The 19,305-nt window shown below is 43.6% G+C and overlaps 1 protein-coding gene across 1 annotated transcript in view; it reads left to right on the top strand.

Moving 5' to 3' along the window:
- The first annotated feature begins 10,986 nt into the window (after positions 1–10,986).
- Positions 10,987–19,305, top strand: part of SPATA20 (spermatogenesis associated 20) — a 53,750-nt gene continuing 45,431 nt past the window's right edge. The window contains exons 1-2 of the mRNA XM_032209291.1: positions 10,987–11,081; positions 16,373–16,510. Coding sequence (XP_032065182.1) covers positions 10,987–11,081; positions 16,373–16,510 — 233 coding nt within the window. The remainder of the gene's footprint in view (positions 11,082–16,372; positions 16,511–19,305) is intronic.

Below are 19,305 nucleotides of genomic sequence, written 5' to 3'. Positions count from 1 at the left end.
GTTAGATATGAGCATTACTGGTCTATTTAAGGATAGCTAAAATTGCTGGATGTCTTGACAAATTGTCCGCCATAACATATGCAAAATTAATCAATCATCAAGAATGTAATTTATGTATGTACAGTATATGTAAGCCTTTAATAATCATGTTATAGCTAATCTCATCTCAGATGATATTGCTTTTACCAAGAAAAAAAATCACCTATCTTGCAAGTCTAATAACATGTCTGTTATTAAGCTTGCCAGTACTATAGAAATAATTTGTTTTTCCAGAACCCTAATTGAGAACAAATTTATTGCTTGATAATGAATTTTGATGGGAAAGTCATTTTTGTTGATAATCAATCATGACTGTGATATCCACCTAGCTGTTGTGGAAGAATTTGTTTCTTCTGCTCATATGCCCTTTAATTGAATCTATTTTCAAAGTAACTTTTTAATTCGGTATTGTTTCTGGTCCACTTCAGATGCTGAGCATCCCATTTCCTTTTTAAGTCATTCAGTCATCTGTTTGAGAGTACACATGACCAAATACTGACATGGCCTTTTTGCCTATTTATTTTTGCATTCTCACATTATATTAGAAAGATATTTTCCACCACACCTTGCAAAGGAATCTGCAGTATCCACTTTGTAAACTACGATCTGGATTCCACTTAGATTTACATTTAATGATATGAATTTGATAAGCCCAAATGAACAAACGAAGATGTAATTTATATTTTATAGTTGAGTAAAATATAGCTACTGCATAAAACATGAGCAAAGTGTGTGTGTGTGTGTGTGTGTGTGTGTGTATTCGGTTCAGTGAACTAGTTTATTCTTTATAATGCTGTGTGACAATATTTCTCAGATTGGCTCTTTGTTAAAGTTTTTATCACAAATGTTATTCAATGAGTGCTATTTTTCAGGAAACTTTCAATTTCAGTCAATAGTGATTTGCAAAGAGCCAAATAAAATCTCCCTCCCTCTCTGCTGGATTGGAAGTTCTTATAATAATTACCTTGTCTTTTGCCCAGTTGTCAAACATATTCTAAATTCTTTATACCAAGTGGCAGGAAACTTAAATCCAATCATAAGAAGCTGGCTTTACTGTTGTCAGATTTCACATGACAATAAACATCTCCTCCCCAGAAAAGCAATCCCATATTCAGCAACTACCAAACAGAAGAAGCTTCAGACTTGACATAACACAAAAGTCACTTTAATGCAGAGATAAGTAATGCATAAACAAAAGATCTGTCTGCTGGAGAATTCAGCAATCAAACTCTTGTGGGTCAGCCCAAGGTTTAAACTACAGACCTTTTCTTGGTTTTCTTTTGAAGTCAATGGACTTTGGGCCATTCTTTTTCTAGACTGCTACTCTGGAGATACTTGTTTCATATTTATGTGACCCATGAGGTCTGAAAATCATTGGTTCTCAATTGGCAAGAAATGGAAACAGCTTGCCATTGACTTTTATATTAATATGGCATCCCCCCCCCCCCCGCAATGTCCTAGGCAAGCCCACAGTCCTATTATTTCCTAAAAGACTCCCATCCAAGTACTAACTAGATTTGATGCTACTTAACTCCAGAGCCCAATGTTACTTTGGTGCTGCAACCTAGCTGTACAGCTAGATTTCCAAGCGTGTTGGTTTTTCTATAATGACAATAGGTAAAACCATAAGTGATATGTATTCTGTGTCCATTCTCTGAAACTTCACAAATATTATACAGTAGTTGGTTCTATTGGCATTCCTGCGTTCATAAAAAGAAATAACCTGACTAGTTACTAATGGTTTTTGCTGCCAAAAGACGAGATTTCATCACCAACTCAAATGGCCCAAAAGGTAAAGATTCTGCTGCTCTCATGCCTTGCTTGTGGGCTTTCCAGAGACACTGATACGTCACTGGGAGAACTATGACATTTAATTTTCCTTACATTGCTTCAGTGATACCAATTAGCAAAATCTTGAACTCGGAAGACACATTGAAATATAATTCCAATGGCCATGTGCTTTGGAAAGTATGGTCTGTCATATCTGACAGACATTAAGAGCAAAGTTTTGCTGTACATAAGGAAGAGATGCTCATTCTGTTAAAAACTGGCAAAGAAATTTTGTCAAGTGTTTTCAGAGTGTTAATAGCCATTTCTCCAGCCACGGTGTTTTCCTTTCCCACCCACTCTACTAAAAACATTGACTCATTTAAAAAAATATATCTGTTTGAACCCAGCTTTTAGCAAAATTCTAGTTAGCTTACAGAGAAAAAATGTATTAAAACTAATTGTAAAAAGCTGCCTAAATAAAATGAATTTATACCTATACAAATCAGCTGCCTCAGTATCTTAAACCTGCTGTCTTATGTCCACAAAGAATAAGCTATTGAATATAATGGTGCATTTTGAAGCAGACATGCACGGCAGTCATTTCAGCAATCATAGCTCTTTACTGGCTGAATTCTGGATCTGAAGCAATAGCAGAAGTTGACTGCCATATTTCAAATCATTCATTCCAGAGCAGACATAAATTAAAGGCTTATAAAATCTGAAACAAAACGTGCATGAAAAGTGGATTGGGAAGGGCAAACTTGCAGGCCCCCAAAAGCTGCTTCAGTTCAACTTTCAACATCCCTCATTACTGTGTAGCTGGCCATCAGAAAGTTCTGGAAGGATCTTGTTTTTCCATTACAGTTTAGTCATTCAAGGGAAGCCAGTGCAGTCTAGCAGAACATACTTCTGAATAAAAGCAAAGATTTCTACTTCACCCAAACTACATCTCAACAGTTTAGTCAGGAACAATAATCATGCAATTTATGTCCCTTAATCAAAAAGTTACTACCGTAATTTATTTTCATAGTTATCTTTCTGAAATAGTTTTTCTTAGCTGTAGAAGTAGGAAATCAATGTTCAAAAATTAAGAAGGTACAGAGCCAAATTTTAAATTACATAATTTTTCATAACATCATCTCTTGTACAATGAATATTTGAAATTTATTTAAGAAAATTTATATGGCTGACCAAAGCACTCACATTGGCTCCGGGAAGCTTACAAAGATAAAAATCCAATATAAAAACTATTAAAAAGGAATAACCTTCTCATCTCTTCCGTCGACCACAGTCAAATGAGCCATTTGAAGAGCTCTAGCCCACTCTAAGTTCTCCAGACCCACTGGCAAAATCAGATCTTTAAGGATTTGCAAAAGAGTATCAAAATGCGGCCCAATCTTATCTTCATAGGGATGATGTTCCACATGGAGACAGCCATCATAAATAAGGCCCTTCTTGGTCCCGCTAGAATGGATCTCCTTAGGAGAGGGGATTCATAGCATTCCCTGCCTCCCTGCTCTGGTGGGTTAGGTAGCTGTGAGGGGAAAAAGAAAATCCTTCAAGTAACTTGATCCCAAGGCATGTAGGAATTTGAAGATGCCATGAGCCCTCTTCCAACTGCATCAATTTTCAAGCATTCTATGAGAATCTCATTTTGGTTTTAATGTAGTGGACTGATTACATCACTAGAAATTGTTTCTGAGTATGCCGTCTTTTCTTTTAGATTTTAACCTGAAGTTTAAACCTAAGTGTATTTATATAAAGAAACCAATTAGGGACTTGAACTTGATAAGATCAGCAGGCAGCTGAGTTTTGTGGTTTCTGTTTCTATAATTGCTGAGTCAAAAAGCAATAGTTTTTCCTGCTGGAATGAAAGGAAATATATTGGTTGAGCTCACACATCATACCCATGTTTTAAGAAAAGCTCACAATAACTGGGTCTACACACATTTGAAACTAATGGATTAATGCAACTAAATCTGTATTTTGAATCTGGACAAGGAGAAACACCACAGCTCAGTAATAGCTTTCCAGTATGACCGTTGACTTACCTGAACTGTCTTTTTATGTGCACTGTGAGGGGAATCCAAGCATGGGTTAACTTTGTCCATTAGCCTAGAGACTGAGTTATGTAAATGTTGACCATGCCTCCTCTGACTGGATGGGTCAGTTTTGTACGAAGTCAGCCGTTGAAAGATGTGTGGCAATGTCACTTATGGCCATGGCCAAGAACAAGGTATTAACAGTCACGTCCAGAATAAGTCAAGTCATTAAGCAGAACAAGGTCAGTCATCGAGTCAGAGTCTTGAGATAGCCCTGGCCAGCCGAAACTGCGGGCGGGTTTGGATTCCCCTCGCAGCGCACATAGAAGGACAGTTCAGGTAAGTCAACGGTCGTTCTCCTGTGTGCTGCTTGGGGAATCCAAGCATGGGACATGCCAAAGCAATTAAGAGTCAGGGCAGGAGCTAGGCTGGTCAGGGTCCTCCAGAGAAGAGAGTACCCTTTGCAACACTCGCCACCCAAAGGAGGCCTCAGCCGAGGCATACACGTCAACCTTGTAATGTCTAATAAATGGTGATGGCGACAACCAGGTAGCTGCCCTGCAAATCTCTTCCACTGAGGCTTGCGTAGCCCAGGCCGCTGTGGTAGCCGCACTCCTGGTAGAATGAGAAGTAATGCGCCTGGGAACCGGTCAGGAGTGGCTATCATAAGCAAGAACGATGCACGCCTTTAACCACTGGCCGATGGTATGGGAAGACACCTTCTGCCCCATGGATAATGGTTGGAATGAAACAAAAAGTGCCTCCAACCTCCTAAACGACGCCGTGTGTTTCACATAGCGTCGAAGAGTCTAGGTGATGCCACTGGCGTTCCTGCAGATGGGAAGGGCATGGGCAGAAGTCCGGGAGGACGAGCTCCTGAGCCCTGTGGAACAACGTGTTGATCTTTGGAAGGAGGGCTGGATCCAAACGAAGGATGACTCTGTTGGGATGGAATATGCAGAGGTCCGCGCGAACTGAGAGCGCCGCCAACTCAGACACCCTCCTGGCCGATATGATGGCTACCAAGAACACCATCTTAAGCGTCAATAACCGGAGGCTGACGGATTGAATGGGCTTGAATGGAGAAGATGTGAGAGCCCTGAGAACCAAAGTCAAGTCCCAGGTAGGATAACGGTGCACAGTCTGGGGTCAGAGATTAGCTGCACCCTTTAGAAAGGACTTGACCCGTGAGTGTTAAGACAATGGACAGCCCTGGCTGCCCCCAATCACCGTGGACAAGGCCGCGACCTGCCGGCGAAGTGTGTTGGGCGCTAGGCCCTTGTCAAGTCCCGTTTGCAAAAAGTCCAAGATTGGGGCACCGAAGCCTTGATAGGGTCAGTTCCGGTGTGGCGGCACCACCTGCAGAAGGCCTGCCAGGTGGCCTCATATATATGCGTAGATGGACGACAGGCTGCTTGAATAATGTCAATAACCTTAATTGAGTAGTGGAGACCGGTTAGAATAGCCCGCTCACGTGCCACACGGCTAACTGTAGCAGCTGGAGGTTCGGGTGGATGAGAGCTCCCTGGTTGAGCTGGATCTGGTCATCCAGAATCCTCCACGGATGTGAGACTGACAGGTGCACGAGGTCTGCGTACCAGGATGGTCGGGACCACATCGGGGCTACCAACAGAACTTCCGCCTGCTCCGTCAGTATCTTTTGAATGACCGATGGGAGGATCAGGAGGGGTGGGAAGACGTAAAAAAGGCCGGCCGGCCATGGGCTGCGTAAAGCATCCACCCTTTCCGCCCCTGGAGTCTGGTACCTGGTGTAAAATCGCAGTAGTTGTGAGAGAGAGCTCCTGGAAGAGGTCAGGGTGGAGTTGCCACTCCGCTTGATCCACGGTGGCCCTGCTCAGCCAGTCCACCTGTGTGTGGGAAATGCCCGAGATGTGTTCCACCCGAATTGACAACAGTCTGTTCTCCGCCCAGTGATGTAACTTCTCCGCCTCCAGCATCAGGGCCCTGAAGTGGGTGCCCCCTTGGCTGTTGACATGGGCCTTGGAGGCTACATTGTCGGTCAAGACCAGTATGTGGTTGTGCGACACTATGTCCCAGAACTCTTGGAGGGCTAGGTGGATGGCATGGAGCTCCAGCCAATTGATGCTGTTTCTCAGCTCTTGACTCGACCATTGGCCCTGTGCGACTCGGTCCAGGGCATGGCCCCCCCACCCGAACAGGCTGGCATCCATTGTAATTTGGATGCGGTCCGGTTCCTTGAATGGACACCCCTTGAGAAGTTTGGAGGATGTCCACCACCGGAGGGATCTGAGAGGCTTGGGTGGGAGCCAAACCTTCACCTGGGAATGGCTGGTGTGTGCCCTCTGGAAGGGAAGCAGGAACCATTGAAGTGGGCGAGCATGGAACCTGGCCCAGGGGACAATGTTGATACAGGAAATCATTTTCCCAAGTAGTTGGGAAAGCGTTGCCAGTGGTAAGAGTCTCTGAGACAATACCTGACTCACCAGGTGCTGGATGCTCTGTTGCCTTTCTGGAGACAGGGACACTTCGCACGTCACGGAATTGACGATGGTCCCCAGGTGGAGCAATGATGTGGTCAGCTCCAGGTGACTCTTGGGGAGGTTCAGAACAAACCCGTGGCTCTGCAGTGAGTCCATTGTTACCTGTAGATCCCATAGGGCCTGGTTTCGAGATGGAGACAGAACCAAGATGTCATCTAGATGACAATTCTCTCGTATTGGAACTGAGCAAAGCGACGCCGCTACGACCTCCAGGAGCTTGGTAAATGTTCGAGGGGCTGATGACAGGCTGAAGGGCAAGGCCTGGTATTGAAAGTGCCGGCCAGCGAAATGAAAGCGTAGGAACCTCCGATGTGCCAGATGGATGGGCACGTGGAGGTACGCCTCCTTGATGTTGACTGATGTCATCATGTCACCCTGGTGGATGGATGCCAAGATGCTTTTGAGGGATTGCATCTTGAATTTTTGATACTTGATGTACAGATTGAGCCTTTTCAAATCTAGGATGGCCCGCCATCCCCCCGAGCTCTTGGGCACTAGGAATAAGATGGAGTAAAAACCTAGCCCCTCCTGACCCTTTGGAACCTGCTCTATGGCATTGATGAAGATAAGGTGTTGTATTTCGGTGTCCATGAGACGCCTTTTCACAGGACACTTGGGTACAGGGCACTTGATGAACCGCCTCGGGGGGATGGAGAGAAATTCTAGAGTGAGGCCCAGCCTCACAACCTGAAGGGCCCAGGCGTCGGACGTGGTCTCCACCCACTGATGAGCGAAGGCCAGGAGATGCCTGCCAATGGGTTCCTCCCCTTGTGAGTCACCGGTACCTCCGAAAGGACCGGTTGACAGTCCCACGAAATGGCCTTCTGGCCTGGGATTGTGCCTGGTTCTGCCGGCGGCCCCTATCCCTGGCCCCCGTGCAATCCTGACCGCGGTCCTGCGGCTGGGTAAAGGCTCTGTTATAGTGGGGAACATAAGGGGTGGTAGTGAATCCTGAATCTGCCTATTATAAGGCTGCTGTCTCCTGTTAGTGTGCCCGCTAGTGGAAGGGAGTACCTTACGCTTATCCCTAGTTTCAATGAGAGTGGGGTCGAGAACAGATCTGAACAAGGCCCCACCTTTGAAAGGCGTGGAAGCAAGGCACCACTTGGATTTAACATCAGCCTGCCAATGGTGAAGCCATAGCAAACGCCGGGACGCAACATTGGAAACGACAGCCCGAGATGCAAATTTCGCTGCATTAAGGGTGGCATCTGCAGAGAATTCCAGGGCTGCCATCAGTTTGGTAACATCTTGGTGTAGGCGCATGTCATCAGGAGCAAATCTACTCTGCAACTACCTGAGCCAGACCAAGGAGGTCCTATTAAAGAAGGACGCTGCAGTAGCAGCACGCAAGGTCCAGGCCGCAGCCTGATGGATCTTACGAATGACTAACTCGGCCTTACGGTCTTCCGCCTTCAAGCTCTCAGAAATCTCTAATGGAATTAAAACTGGGGAAGCTAGGGCAGCAACAGGTGGATCCATTGTTGGGAATTGCAGAATACCTTCTAATTCTGGAGTGGAGGTATACAATTTCCTATCCCCATTGCTGGGCGGGGTAACCACAGTCGGTTGATCCCACTGCTTTTGAACAAGATCTAGAAACATCTTGGGGGGGAGAATAACCTCCTGCTGTGAAACCTGTTCAGCAAAATGACGTTCAGTTGCATCCAGACCAACTGCACTGCTAGCCTGAGAGGCTGCTTCCCCCATGTGATAAGGTGGTCTTCACCTTATACAATAAAGACTTAAACAGCGTGGGGCGAAATAATCCAGAAGAATTAAGCTGATCCAGCGCCAATCCTTCATCATCAGAAAAATCCCTGTCTATCACCTCACCTTCCTCCACCAAGCCGAATCCTCACTATAAACTGAGGGTAGAGGTGAAGGAGGGTCTGTCTGAGGGATTGATAAATCCGCCTGCATGGTCTGGGGATCAAGGCCAGTCTGGGCACCAGTGGCCCTAGGAACCTGGGGATGCAGCTCCGCATCCATGCCCCTAGAAATAGCTGCAGAGATCATTTGGTAAAGATCAGGGGGAAGGCCCAGATCCTGGCCTTCCACTGGTCTGAGGCCTGCAGCGGTAGGAGTAAACATAGCAGAGGGCCCAGCATGTGGAGCTGTGTGAGCCTAGGCCACACTCGCTTCCGAAAGAACCGGGGGGGATTGGGGCCCCATTACCCCCTCCTCAGAAGTAGACGCCCGGGGCAATTGAATATCAGGGGACCAACCTTGGTGCTCTGCAGAACACACGGGAGAAGCCCGTTGCGGAATTAGCACCGGAGGTGAAATGCTAGCTCCCACAGAGGCTTTAGTCACCTTGGACTTATCCTTGCACTTGTGGGATTTATCCGGAGCTGTGGATGAGGCCCGGGGCTTCTGGCTGGAGGCCCTGGTAACGGCCCTGCCAGACCTTGGGCTAGTCACCAGGGGAGCGGGAGTCACTTGTGGGCTCTACAGTATCTCCGCAGATGATCCGATCAGCCATTGTAATACAGGGAAATTGAAAAGGCTCAACCTCACACAAGAATTGAAAAAGGGCCACAAATTTGCACCACCGCACAAGGCACCGTGTGAATGGACGAGCTGCGGTGAATCAACCTCCTCACTAAGCCAGCAAGCCGAAAGTGAGGGAAAGAGGAGGAGCCGTTGGCGCAGCGCTACAGCCTGGGCGTGAAATGCACAACACGCCTCCTCCGGCCGTTCCTGAGCGTGCGTGAAAAGTCTGGTCCCAAAATGGCGACCGTAACAGAGGCGCAAAATTCAAATTGGAAACCCAACTGATGATGGCTCTTGGCAGTGCGATCACCTCGGCGAGCCCGCGGCAGCTCCGATAAAACAAGGGCAACAGCGGCGGTAAAGGGAGACCTGGGAATAGACCATGCCGCTCAGGCAGGTCGTTCCCGATGCGAGGTGGTGCTTGGTGGCGAAACAAACCAGGGCGCGCGCGATTGGCAAGAAAGGGAAACGGCGAACCAATCCCACACTCAGAACAAGCGGCTGCTGCACCAGGGCGTGATGGCTCCTGTGAACTTTGCAGCCGCCGATCTCAGGCGATAAGTCCAATGCCGAAGGGGTTGGCTGACAGTGAACTGTTGCCTTTACCTTCCATCCTGCAATAAGAAATTTAAACGTTCCTAACGATCTCAGAATTCAGTAAACAGATGAAATTTTTGTTGATTAGTCTAGACAAAATTGAGATCATTATGTCTCTTTAGGCTGCACTGAGTTAAAAAACTGACCCATCCAGTCAGAGGAGGCGTGGTCAACATTTACATAACTCAGTCTCTAGGCTAATGGAGAAAGTTAACCCATGCTTGGATTCCCCAAGCAGTGCACAGGAGAATACATGGTTTCAGGTTTTATCTATTTGCTCATCCCGTATCTCTAGTAAAAGATCAGAAAAACCAGTGTGTCCTTTAAAGTTTTTGTCTCTTAGCAATACCAAAAGAGAAGGATTGTAGGTGAGAGAATCTCTGAATCATTTCTAAAATATGGCCTCATTCAGCAGCAGAATGAGACCTCTCTGATCCAGAGTGCTATTGTCACCTGAAAATTGGGGTACTAGATGGATGATGACTGCAGTTTGATCCTGCGTGGCGATCTACACAACTTGGCCTAGCCTCCAAAAAGATATGAGGAATGAGTACATCCAAAGGATCCTTGCATTTTATTTTATTTATTTTTTATTAATTTAGTTTGTCACTCATGTACAAGATAACAGGAATAAAAATAAACATAAATAAAAATACAGGAAATGGGTACGAATAAGTGGGGACAGTAGGACAGGGACCTTAAGCATGCTGCTGTGCTTATGCACACTCCTACTGACCTCTTAGGAATGGGGTGAGGTCAACAGTAGACGGTTTGAGGATGTAACAAGTCAGGTAATGCATTCCAGGCATTGACCACTTTGTTGCCAAAGTCGTATTTTCTGCAATCGAGTTTGATGCAGTTTACCTTGAGTTTATATCTATTGTTTGTCAGCAATGATCAGCCTTCTGCGAGAGACGAGCGGATCCTGCCTTGACATTCTCAAACCAACCTGTTAGAAAAACGGCTCAGCCCACGTGCACTACTAGGACGTCTCTCCCATGTGCTTGTGCGCGTTTTCAGCTCGGTTTTTGACTCCTGGCGACTGCCTGGACCAGTTTCCTTGGTAATATTTTGGGGGAAATGGTTTGCCGCGACCTGCTGCCTATGGCTAAAAAGGTCGAGTAGCCTAAAGTTACCCAGGTGGCTCTCAGCCTAAGGCAGGGCTAGATCTCACCATACCGCGGCTTCAAACCGCTACACCAAACTAGCCCCTTGAATAGGCATCCAATTTCCTTCAATATAAAGGCAGGGAGAGCCGATCCCCTTCCGCTCAGCCTGTCTCCCCTCCCCCCCCTCGTCTAAGCGATTCTCCTCCTTTCTCTTGTCAAAACAGAGTTACACCCCCTTCGGTGACGCTGGGGCACGGCGGGGGAAATCTGGAGAGAGACTCTTATGGCGCGGCCGGCTCTGACGAGAGACCCGGTGCTTCCTTCCCAATAGGCCCCGCTATCCCCGGTCCCTACGCGCGCTTTTCGGCAACGCCCTTCGTTGCCCAGCAGCTTCTCCCGCCGGCGGAGACGATGATCTCCGCCCCCGTCGCGCTTTGGCGCCGCACAAGCTGTAGCCTGCTGCTCCGCCGCCGGCCCGGGCAGAAGCGGACCCCCTGGACGCGCAGGTATCGGGGCCGCGCCGCAGAAGAACCGAAAGAGAGGCAGGCTCTCCTTCGCCGCCCCAATTCCTCGGCCTCTTGCGTTATTTATGTATTTGTTTTGGTCCAGGCAGGTCACGTGCTGGCGGTGTTGACATGCAGATCTTGCGCGGAGTGGGGGGGGCGGTCCAAAACAGATCTGGAGCAAAAAGAGGGAGGAGGAAAAAAGGTTTCTCTCCGGAGTCATTTTGGACTCCGCTTTCATTTGACACTGGGGCAACTTCTCTGTCGGGGCCAACTCTTCTGAACTGCGTAACGTTGGCTCGACCTGGAAGAGATTCTATCTCTTCTATTGCCGTTTAGGAGACTCTGAGAAGGCGTGGCTAGTTTTGATCCAACCGGGAGATCTGGAGGAGTGATCTTGGCCGTTTGCATGTCTACGGCGATATCTAGGGTCCTGCTTCGGAAACCTCGCTGATGAGGTTTCCCGTAATGGTATGCATAGATTCAGTGGGACGTGAAGAGCAAAAAGACCCGTGTTCTGCAGGCAAAGTCTTATAGGACACACAACTGCCAGCTTTCTTTTTTTCTGGCACGCTGATCCATTTGGAAGCAGACTGGGAACTAACCTTTGGTCCTGCACCTGCCCCTTCTGTGACCCTGATACAAACTAGCTTTTTCAGGCCAATGTTGATTTTTGAGAACCAGTTAAATAGCTTTTCCTCCCATTGTTGCTCATTACCCTTTTGCTACATCATTACTGGCGTTTACTCCTCAAGTCATCTTGCCCAACTTCCCATCCCTTTCTCAAAAAGCTATGTAAATTTAGTCTCATGCTGAGCAATCCATCCATTACAAAAATTGAAGGGTTAAATCAGTGTAGTGTTGGAATCTTTACCCTAAATGTCTTAAAATCTTATTACAGAAGAAACCTGGGATAAACATGTTCTAAAGAAAAATCGGTATTTAATATACTGATCTTTATTTAGAGCATGTATATCCCAGGTCACGCTGCTATGAATAATGATAACTGATACATTATAGTGACTTAAAGCCACGTATACATAATTTTCATTACATTCAACTAGTATAATCATGTGGGCTGGAGAAAGATTGAAATTGTAGCCAAACACATCTAGGAGGTGTCGAATTGGGAAGACTGACATTATAACCTAAAAAGTATATTTGTGTAGAACATTGGGTATCCAAGAATACCCTAAAAGATAAGTGAGTATTTTCTTTGGCTCTGAGGGATTCATGGAGTCAAAGGCCTTACATGCAATGAACGCACACATGCACACTTTACCAAAACTCTTTCCTTTGCTCAAATTCCAAAGGAGGAAGGCTTAAAAGGGTTCCTTTCTGTTTCCCACCCTTTGCCCGCTGTCTCCTAATATCTAGCATTTGTAGCCACTTTTTTCTGAAGTCCTCCTTATAAGGTCCAGTGAGTGAAGTACTAACATTAGGCCAGAGTTTCCTATAATCTTATACATAAATTCAGTGGGACCAGAAGAGCAAAGGGACCTGTGTGCATTCTGTAGGAAAAGTCTTACAGGTCACGAACTACCAATTTCCTTTTCTCTGGCATGCTGATCCACTAGGAAGCAGACTGGAATTAACCTTTAGTTTTAACATTAGGACAGAGCATCAGATACCTTGATTTCTGCAGTGAAAAGAATCTTTGGCTCCTGATGGACCAAGGATGCTTAATAAATTAGAGATAGTGGCAACATCAAGGGATGAGTTGACACCCCCCCCCCTTTGACTTCCAGGGTGTTTACCCAAGAAGCAGGGATGCATTAAAGGCTCTTGGATGGCAACGTACAGTTTGAGGATTGTAATTTGCCCATCACCGCTAAAGAAAAATCTCAGTGATATTTTGGGAGATAAAATTGAAATATTTATTTCAAATTTATGGGCTCTGGACTAAGGTTGTATAATACGCCTCACAGATATACTATAAACATGATAAATAATTTATCTGAACATAAGACAGAAGAGGAGAACTCAGCCAGCTAAGATTCCTATCTCATGTTTCTGCAGGGAAAAAAAAGGCAGATTCTATTATATAGTGAGAGAAAAAAAGAGGAAAAAACAGAAATAGTAGAAATAGTATAGTGCTATGAGACCACCAATATGGAAAATCACAAACTGGTTTACAATATCTAAAAAGATCTGGGGTTTTTCCAGAGGTCTTGGTTCAATACAGTGCTTTACTTCAGTGAATTCTTACTGCTAGTGATCCAGGTTACATTCTGGAATGTGGGTGGAGTCAGTGCCAGTTTGAAAATCCTCAGCTTGAATTTGTCAACCCTCCCAGGTAAACAAAGACAAGAAACACAACTAGAAGAACTAATTACTTTATTGTAAGGCTACATCAACAGAATCTTGCAAGAGTCTGAAGGTACAAACCTCCCACTTTTGAGCCATTTTTAACCATCTATCAATTAGGTTTTTTCCCCCTGACTGTTAAGCCACTGGGAGCTCCTGCCTCTCTTGCCTGATCGCTTCCTGGACAGCATCTCTACTCAGTCACCAAGGTCATCCACTCATTTCATTACAGATATGGATTAGTAATGATGGTAGAAATAGGCAAAGGTCTTTGAAAAGGCTGCAGGAGAGGCTGTTCTATCCCAGTTTTGAACTGTGGTAGTTCTGAACTATCTTAGAAAAGACTAAAGCATTTAGTTATATTTAATGAGGGGCTCTTTTTAAAGCTTAGGAATAGCAGACATTTGAATATAAAAGACTTCTGGACTCTCCAAAAGGGAAGGAAGTTTGACATTAGCATTGAGTTTAATTAAACATCTATTTATTGTGGTGCTGGTTGATCTCAGACCTCACTTGTAGTTTCATGAGGTGTACATATATTTATTGATATTTATATCTCAGTTTTATTATTTTTTTTAAATAACTTAATGTGGCAAACACACACAATATTCCTCCTTCCTCCTGTTTTCCAACAATAACTTTGTGAGGTGGATAGGGGTGAGAAAGGGACTGGCCCAAAGTCATCCATCCGGCTTTCATGTCTAAGTTGGGATTATCTCCTGGTTTCTAGCTTAATGTTTTAATGACTAGACCAAACTGGATCTCAGGGAGTTAAGCTGCTGCAAATGATGAAATATTCATGATGAATGTCACACACATGACAAGGTTTCCCTACTTGCATCAGAGGTTGGGATGCACATACATGTGGGTGGCATTTCTATGCACTATATGTTTCATCAGTTTAGGTTACTAAGGGTTGCCATTGTACAACTTCAAGCAGCTGCTTCTATCATACTGGTATTGTCCACATTTAAGAGGTTCATTTCTTTCATTTGCGCAACTTCCCATAATATAGAGAGGATTTTTACCTAATGTTCTCAAGTGCTTGAAGTTTTATATGCATTTTCCCCAAATATGTGCAGTTTCTTCCAAATATTTGAGCCAAGAATAATGGATTTCGTGCATCAGAAGTACTATACATTATTGTTTACTGTGCTCTAACAGGAATATGGTCTATGCGGACCTTGGCAGGCCACTAAGTTTGTTTTAAAATTTGGCAAGATTTCTTCTTACTTCGAATCTTTATAGCATTTAGAAAGTTTTAGACCCTTGAGGAATGATCAGCAACCCTACATAACAAGTGCAGATTACAAATATTCCTGAGAAGATTATGAGAGCAAGAGGCTGTTAGTATACCGAGCATAGAGTAGAGAATTTTATTTATAAAGCAAACAACAGGAATAAAATGAGTAGAAAGTTTAGGAATTATGAGGTTACTGTGGAGCAAGGGAAAGGCTTGAGATAAATGGGCACATTGGTAATTTTGAGAACTTCTTGTCACATTCATAAAATGGCTGCCAATGATAAAGCACCCATTTTTCAAATTGTAAGGATTGGAACTTAGCTTTATAGCACAGTAGCTTCTTAAACAAGCTGTATAGGTATAGCAAATGACAAAGTGTGCTGGGGGCAGGGCTGGAGTATGATTTCTGCCTTCCCCAGTGCCCTCTGTACATGACTTAGGTGTCCATACCTCACTTTCTTTCAACTCAGATGCTGGCTGAGAGCTGAGATGGTCTGAAGAGGCCTGAGGTAACTGAACTGAAGGCAGTAGTGGCAAAGCTGAAGCCCACCTGTTGCCTTCCTCATAAACATGAATATGAATTTTGGAGATACTATATCCTTTATGGTTGTTCTGGGAAGGGAATCTTTTCTGTAGTTTTCCCCCCCTTCCCTGTGGGCCCTCCTTCCTAGCTAATATGTAGTAATGTATAATAAACTTTACCCTGGCCTCAGAAAGAGAGAACCAAATGAAGGATAAAAGCCGCTCACTCCATTAACAGCCTGAAATTAAGAAGACAGATGATAATCAGTCTTAGTATGGAGATGATATAATAATTGGAGCAGCTTAAATTCTGTGACAATATCTAACATATCAGACAAGGACATTTGTCTGTACCAGGTCCTTGGAAAGGACTCAATAGTGGATAAAAATGATAAACCCAATGTAAAGATTTGTCTGACTGTGAAGCCAACAATAATAACAGCAAATTTATCATAATAATTTACCTTTAAATTACCTTAAAGAGCTCTTAGGTTCTTGGTTAGGACTTGAACTGTTAAGTTTTTACCAGTCCCAGACTGTGAATCAAATTGAAGATTGAATCTTAAATAACAACAACGAGAGAGGGGGGGGGGAGACAAGAGAGAGACAGAGAGAGAGACAGACACAGAGAGACAGAGAGAGACAGAGAGAGACAGAGAGAGAGAGACAGAGACACAGAGAGACAGGGAGACAGAGAGAGAGAGGGAGAGAAACAGAGAGACAGAGAGAGAGAGAGAGGGAGAGGGAGAACAATTGAACAATGTGTTGAAACTTTAGGCTAAAAATAACTTCCTTCTGTTATGCTTAATTTGTGTAAATTCATGATTTATTCCCTGGAGCCTATGCAAGGAATTGCCTTGGAAGGAAGCCTGTTTGACTGAAATCCACATGCCTACTGAGCCTAAAGTCTAGCATTAGGCCGCCTAGGTTCCTTTGTGATTTCAGTTTCCTTGCTTCCCTGCTTATTAATTGATTGATTCAGACAGGTTCGTTTGTTGGCTCTGCAGTTTTGAGTTGGACAAAATGCCAATTTGTTTGTTTGTGAATTCAGACGGGTCTGTTTCCTGGTAATGCAGTTTTCAATCTGATAAAATGCCCTTTGAGGAAGTTTATGCTGTACATTGTGTTAGAAACCCAACCTGGAATCCAATCCACATCTCACTGCTTGGACAAGAAACTGACCAAATTACCTTCTGTCTTTATTTGGCATTTCTTGTTTCAGGACGATCTTTCTGAGGACGACCTCAAGCATGGCCACAGGGGGGAAAGGCAGCCAGACCAGCAACAATCTCTATACTAACCGGCTCATCCATGAGAAATCTCCTTACCTCCTTCAACATGCTCATAACCCTGTTGACTGGTAAGGAATTTTGTTTTGCCTGTCTCTTACTAGGCAGAGGAGTGAAGTGAAATAGATAGGCTTTATTATTTGGGGATATCATCGATGCTCTTCTTAAGAATCTACCATTTTCCTTTAACATTTCCAGCAGCCTCCAGATTTAGCATTCTCGTCAAAACATTTTTCCTTCTGCAGCTCAGTCTGCACATTTATTTATTTATTTATTTATTTATCTATCTATCTATCTATCTATCTATCTATCTATCTATCTATCTATTTATTACTTACTTACTTACTTACTTACTTACTTACTTACTTACTTTGTCATTCATGTACAAAATAACAGGAATAAGAATAAACATGAATAACAACACAGGAAATGAGTATAAATAAATGGGTACAGTAGGAAGGCATGTTAGGCACGCTGGTGCACTTATACACGCCCCTACTCTCTCAACTTTCAAATCCAGATCCTAAGGTTAATTTCTCTTTTGTTTCTGATTTCCTGTTTGTAGCTTGTTTCTGAGCTCTTCTGGCTCATCTGCAAAGGAGATAAATTTCAGGTTAATATAATCATACCTGTTTATACTTCTTTCTTGTTACCTTTGCCTCACTCACTCACTTCAATTCTCCGCTATCATTGAGATTTGGATTTCCTCTTCCTCCTTCTCCTTGCCTATTTTTTATTTTATTCTGTTCCGCATATTAAGAGATTATATGAGACTGCCTAAGCCCTATTATTAAGTGCTAGGACTCAAAATTGCTGAAGGTTGGACAGATGGTGATTAGGGACAGTGACTGAGCTCTGCCTTGGATAATGAGCTAAGAGCTGACAAGTGCTGGGTATGAGGAGGTGTCAGCATCTCCTTAATTCATAAGTCTTTTCCAAGATTGAACCCAATAAAACTTGCAGCACCTTTATGGAAGGGCCAATATACTTCTTTTCCTTTTCAGCTCTGAATTTGAAATGTATTTTGGTAAAGAACAAAAGGAATATTAAAACATCTTATTCAGAAAGTTGTTTTAGTTGTTTCTTTCATTTTAAATGTTTTATGTTGTATTGGGTTACAGTTAATCTTAAATTTTTAAAAAGTTGTCCATTGTGACTATTTGGGGTCAATCTTATTGGAAAAAATGGACTGTGAATGACTGCCTTGATCTGTATCTTGAGGTAAAATCTAAAACATTTAACCTGACTGAAAAGCTGAGACATCTCTGTGATTGATTTTAGATATCTTTTATTCTCTAAAACTTGAAGATCATATATATATATAACAGGTGTCCTTTGTTAACATTTGAATTAGGATGTTGTTGAATTTTTTTGACAGAAGATCAAGGAGAAGATTTTTGAATTGTCAACGTTTTTGAAATTGTTTTGCTTCTGATATTCTTGTCTTAAGGTTTTGATGTTTTTCCCTTTCTTTCTAGAATAAATTTACATTTATATTATACTGTCTCGCTGATATAGTATCATATAGTAATTGTTTTCTTTAATACAATGCTCCTTGCTTTGGGGCTATCTTGGTTAGCAATCTTTTGTGCAAGTAAGATAGTAATAAATAAATAAATAAATAAATAAATAAATACACAATTTATTTTCTGATCCATGCATTTACTTACAACCAGATTTCTGCGTCTGAAAGTAACATGGCAGAATGAAAGTACCATATATACTCGAGTATAGGCCGACCCGAATATAAGCCGAGGCACTTAATTTTACCACAAAAAAACTGGAAAAGTTATTGACTCGAGTATAAGCCTAGGGTGGGAAATGCAGCAGCTACCGATAAATTTCAAAAATAAAAATAGATACCAATAATGCCATTGCCCATTGAATAACATATACAGCCTGCCTGTGCCCATTAAATATACAGTAGCCATTGTAAAAATTTGCTCTGCATAACAAATTATTATCACACAATACCGGTGTATTCAATGAAATACTTCACTCACCTCATGATGCTGATGTCCCGCTGTGATGATGATGTCCCGCCTCCTATGACACACGGCACAGTGATTTCTATCATTGGATCACTGTACCAGAGGAGGTGGGACATCGCTATGTGGCTGCTTGCCATAACAAGGAGGAGGTGGGACATCGTTGCAGAGCGGCAGGAGGGGGAGGAAGGGGAATCGTAAGACAGCCCTGCATTACATTAGAACGTGAGGAGGGGGGATGGTGCGGTGCACGCTGCGCGGCAAACTGACACAGAGGGAGGGGAAACTCGGGCGCTGGGCCATTCACGAGCATCACCCAGCGGCATGGCCCCGCCCCTTTTTCTCCTCCATTTCAGGCAAATTTTTCACTGACTCGAGTATAAGCCGAGGCGGCTTTTTTCAGCTCAAAAAGTGGGCTGAAAAACTAGGCTTATACTTGAGTATATACAGTAACAAAGGCATTGCTGCACAAGATAATTTTATCTAAATGAGACAGCAGCAACCAATGATCTTTGCAACTTCTCTTGAATGATGTGAATTATGTAGTTAACAGTGACTGTTTTGTTCAATGATAAAGTAGTTGGAATAGAGTGGATATAAAACATTTTTTTAAAAGCTAATTTTTAATATGAGATTAGAATCCTGAAATCTAATTCTCTAAACCTATCTTCCAAGAATGCTCATTGAATGCTCATCATCAATAGGATGTTTCCCACTGTGTATCAATTAGATGCATAGTCTACTTTTCTTTCAACAGCTTAGGATAGCTAACATTCAGGTCTCATTTTAATTCCATCTTCACAACAGCTCCCGTACAAAGTAGATTAGGTGAAGAGAGTGTTTGGCTTGAAATTATTCTGTGAATTTTCATGAAGATG

Source organism: Thamnophis elegans, chromosome 2 (genome assembly GCF_009769535.1).
Source record: "Thamnophis elegans isolate rThaEle1 chromosome 2, rThaEle1.pri, whole genome shotgun sequence".
Taxonomy (NCBI): Eukaryota; Metazoa; Chordata; class Lepidosauria; order Squamata; family Colubridae; genus Thamnophis; species Thamnophis elegans.
Note: the sequence above shows the minus strand (reverse complement) of the source record. Positions and strands in the feature narration are given on the sequence as shown.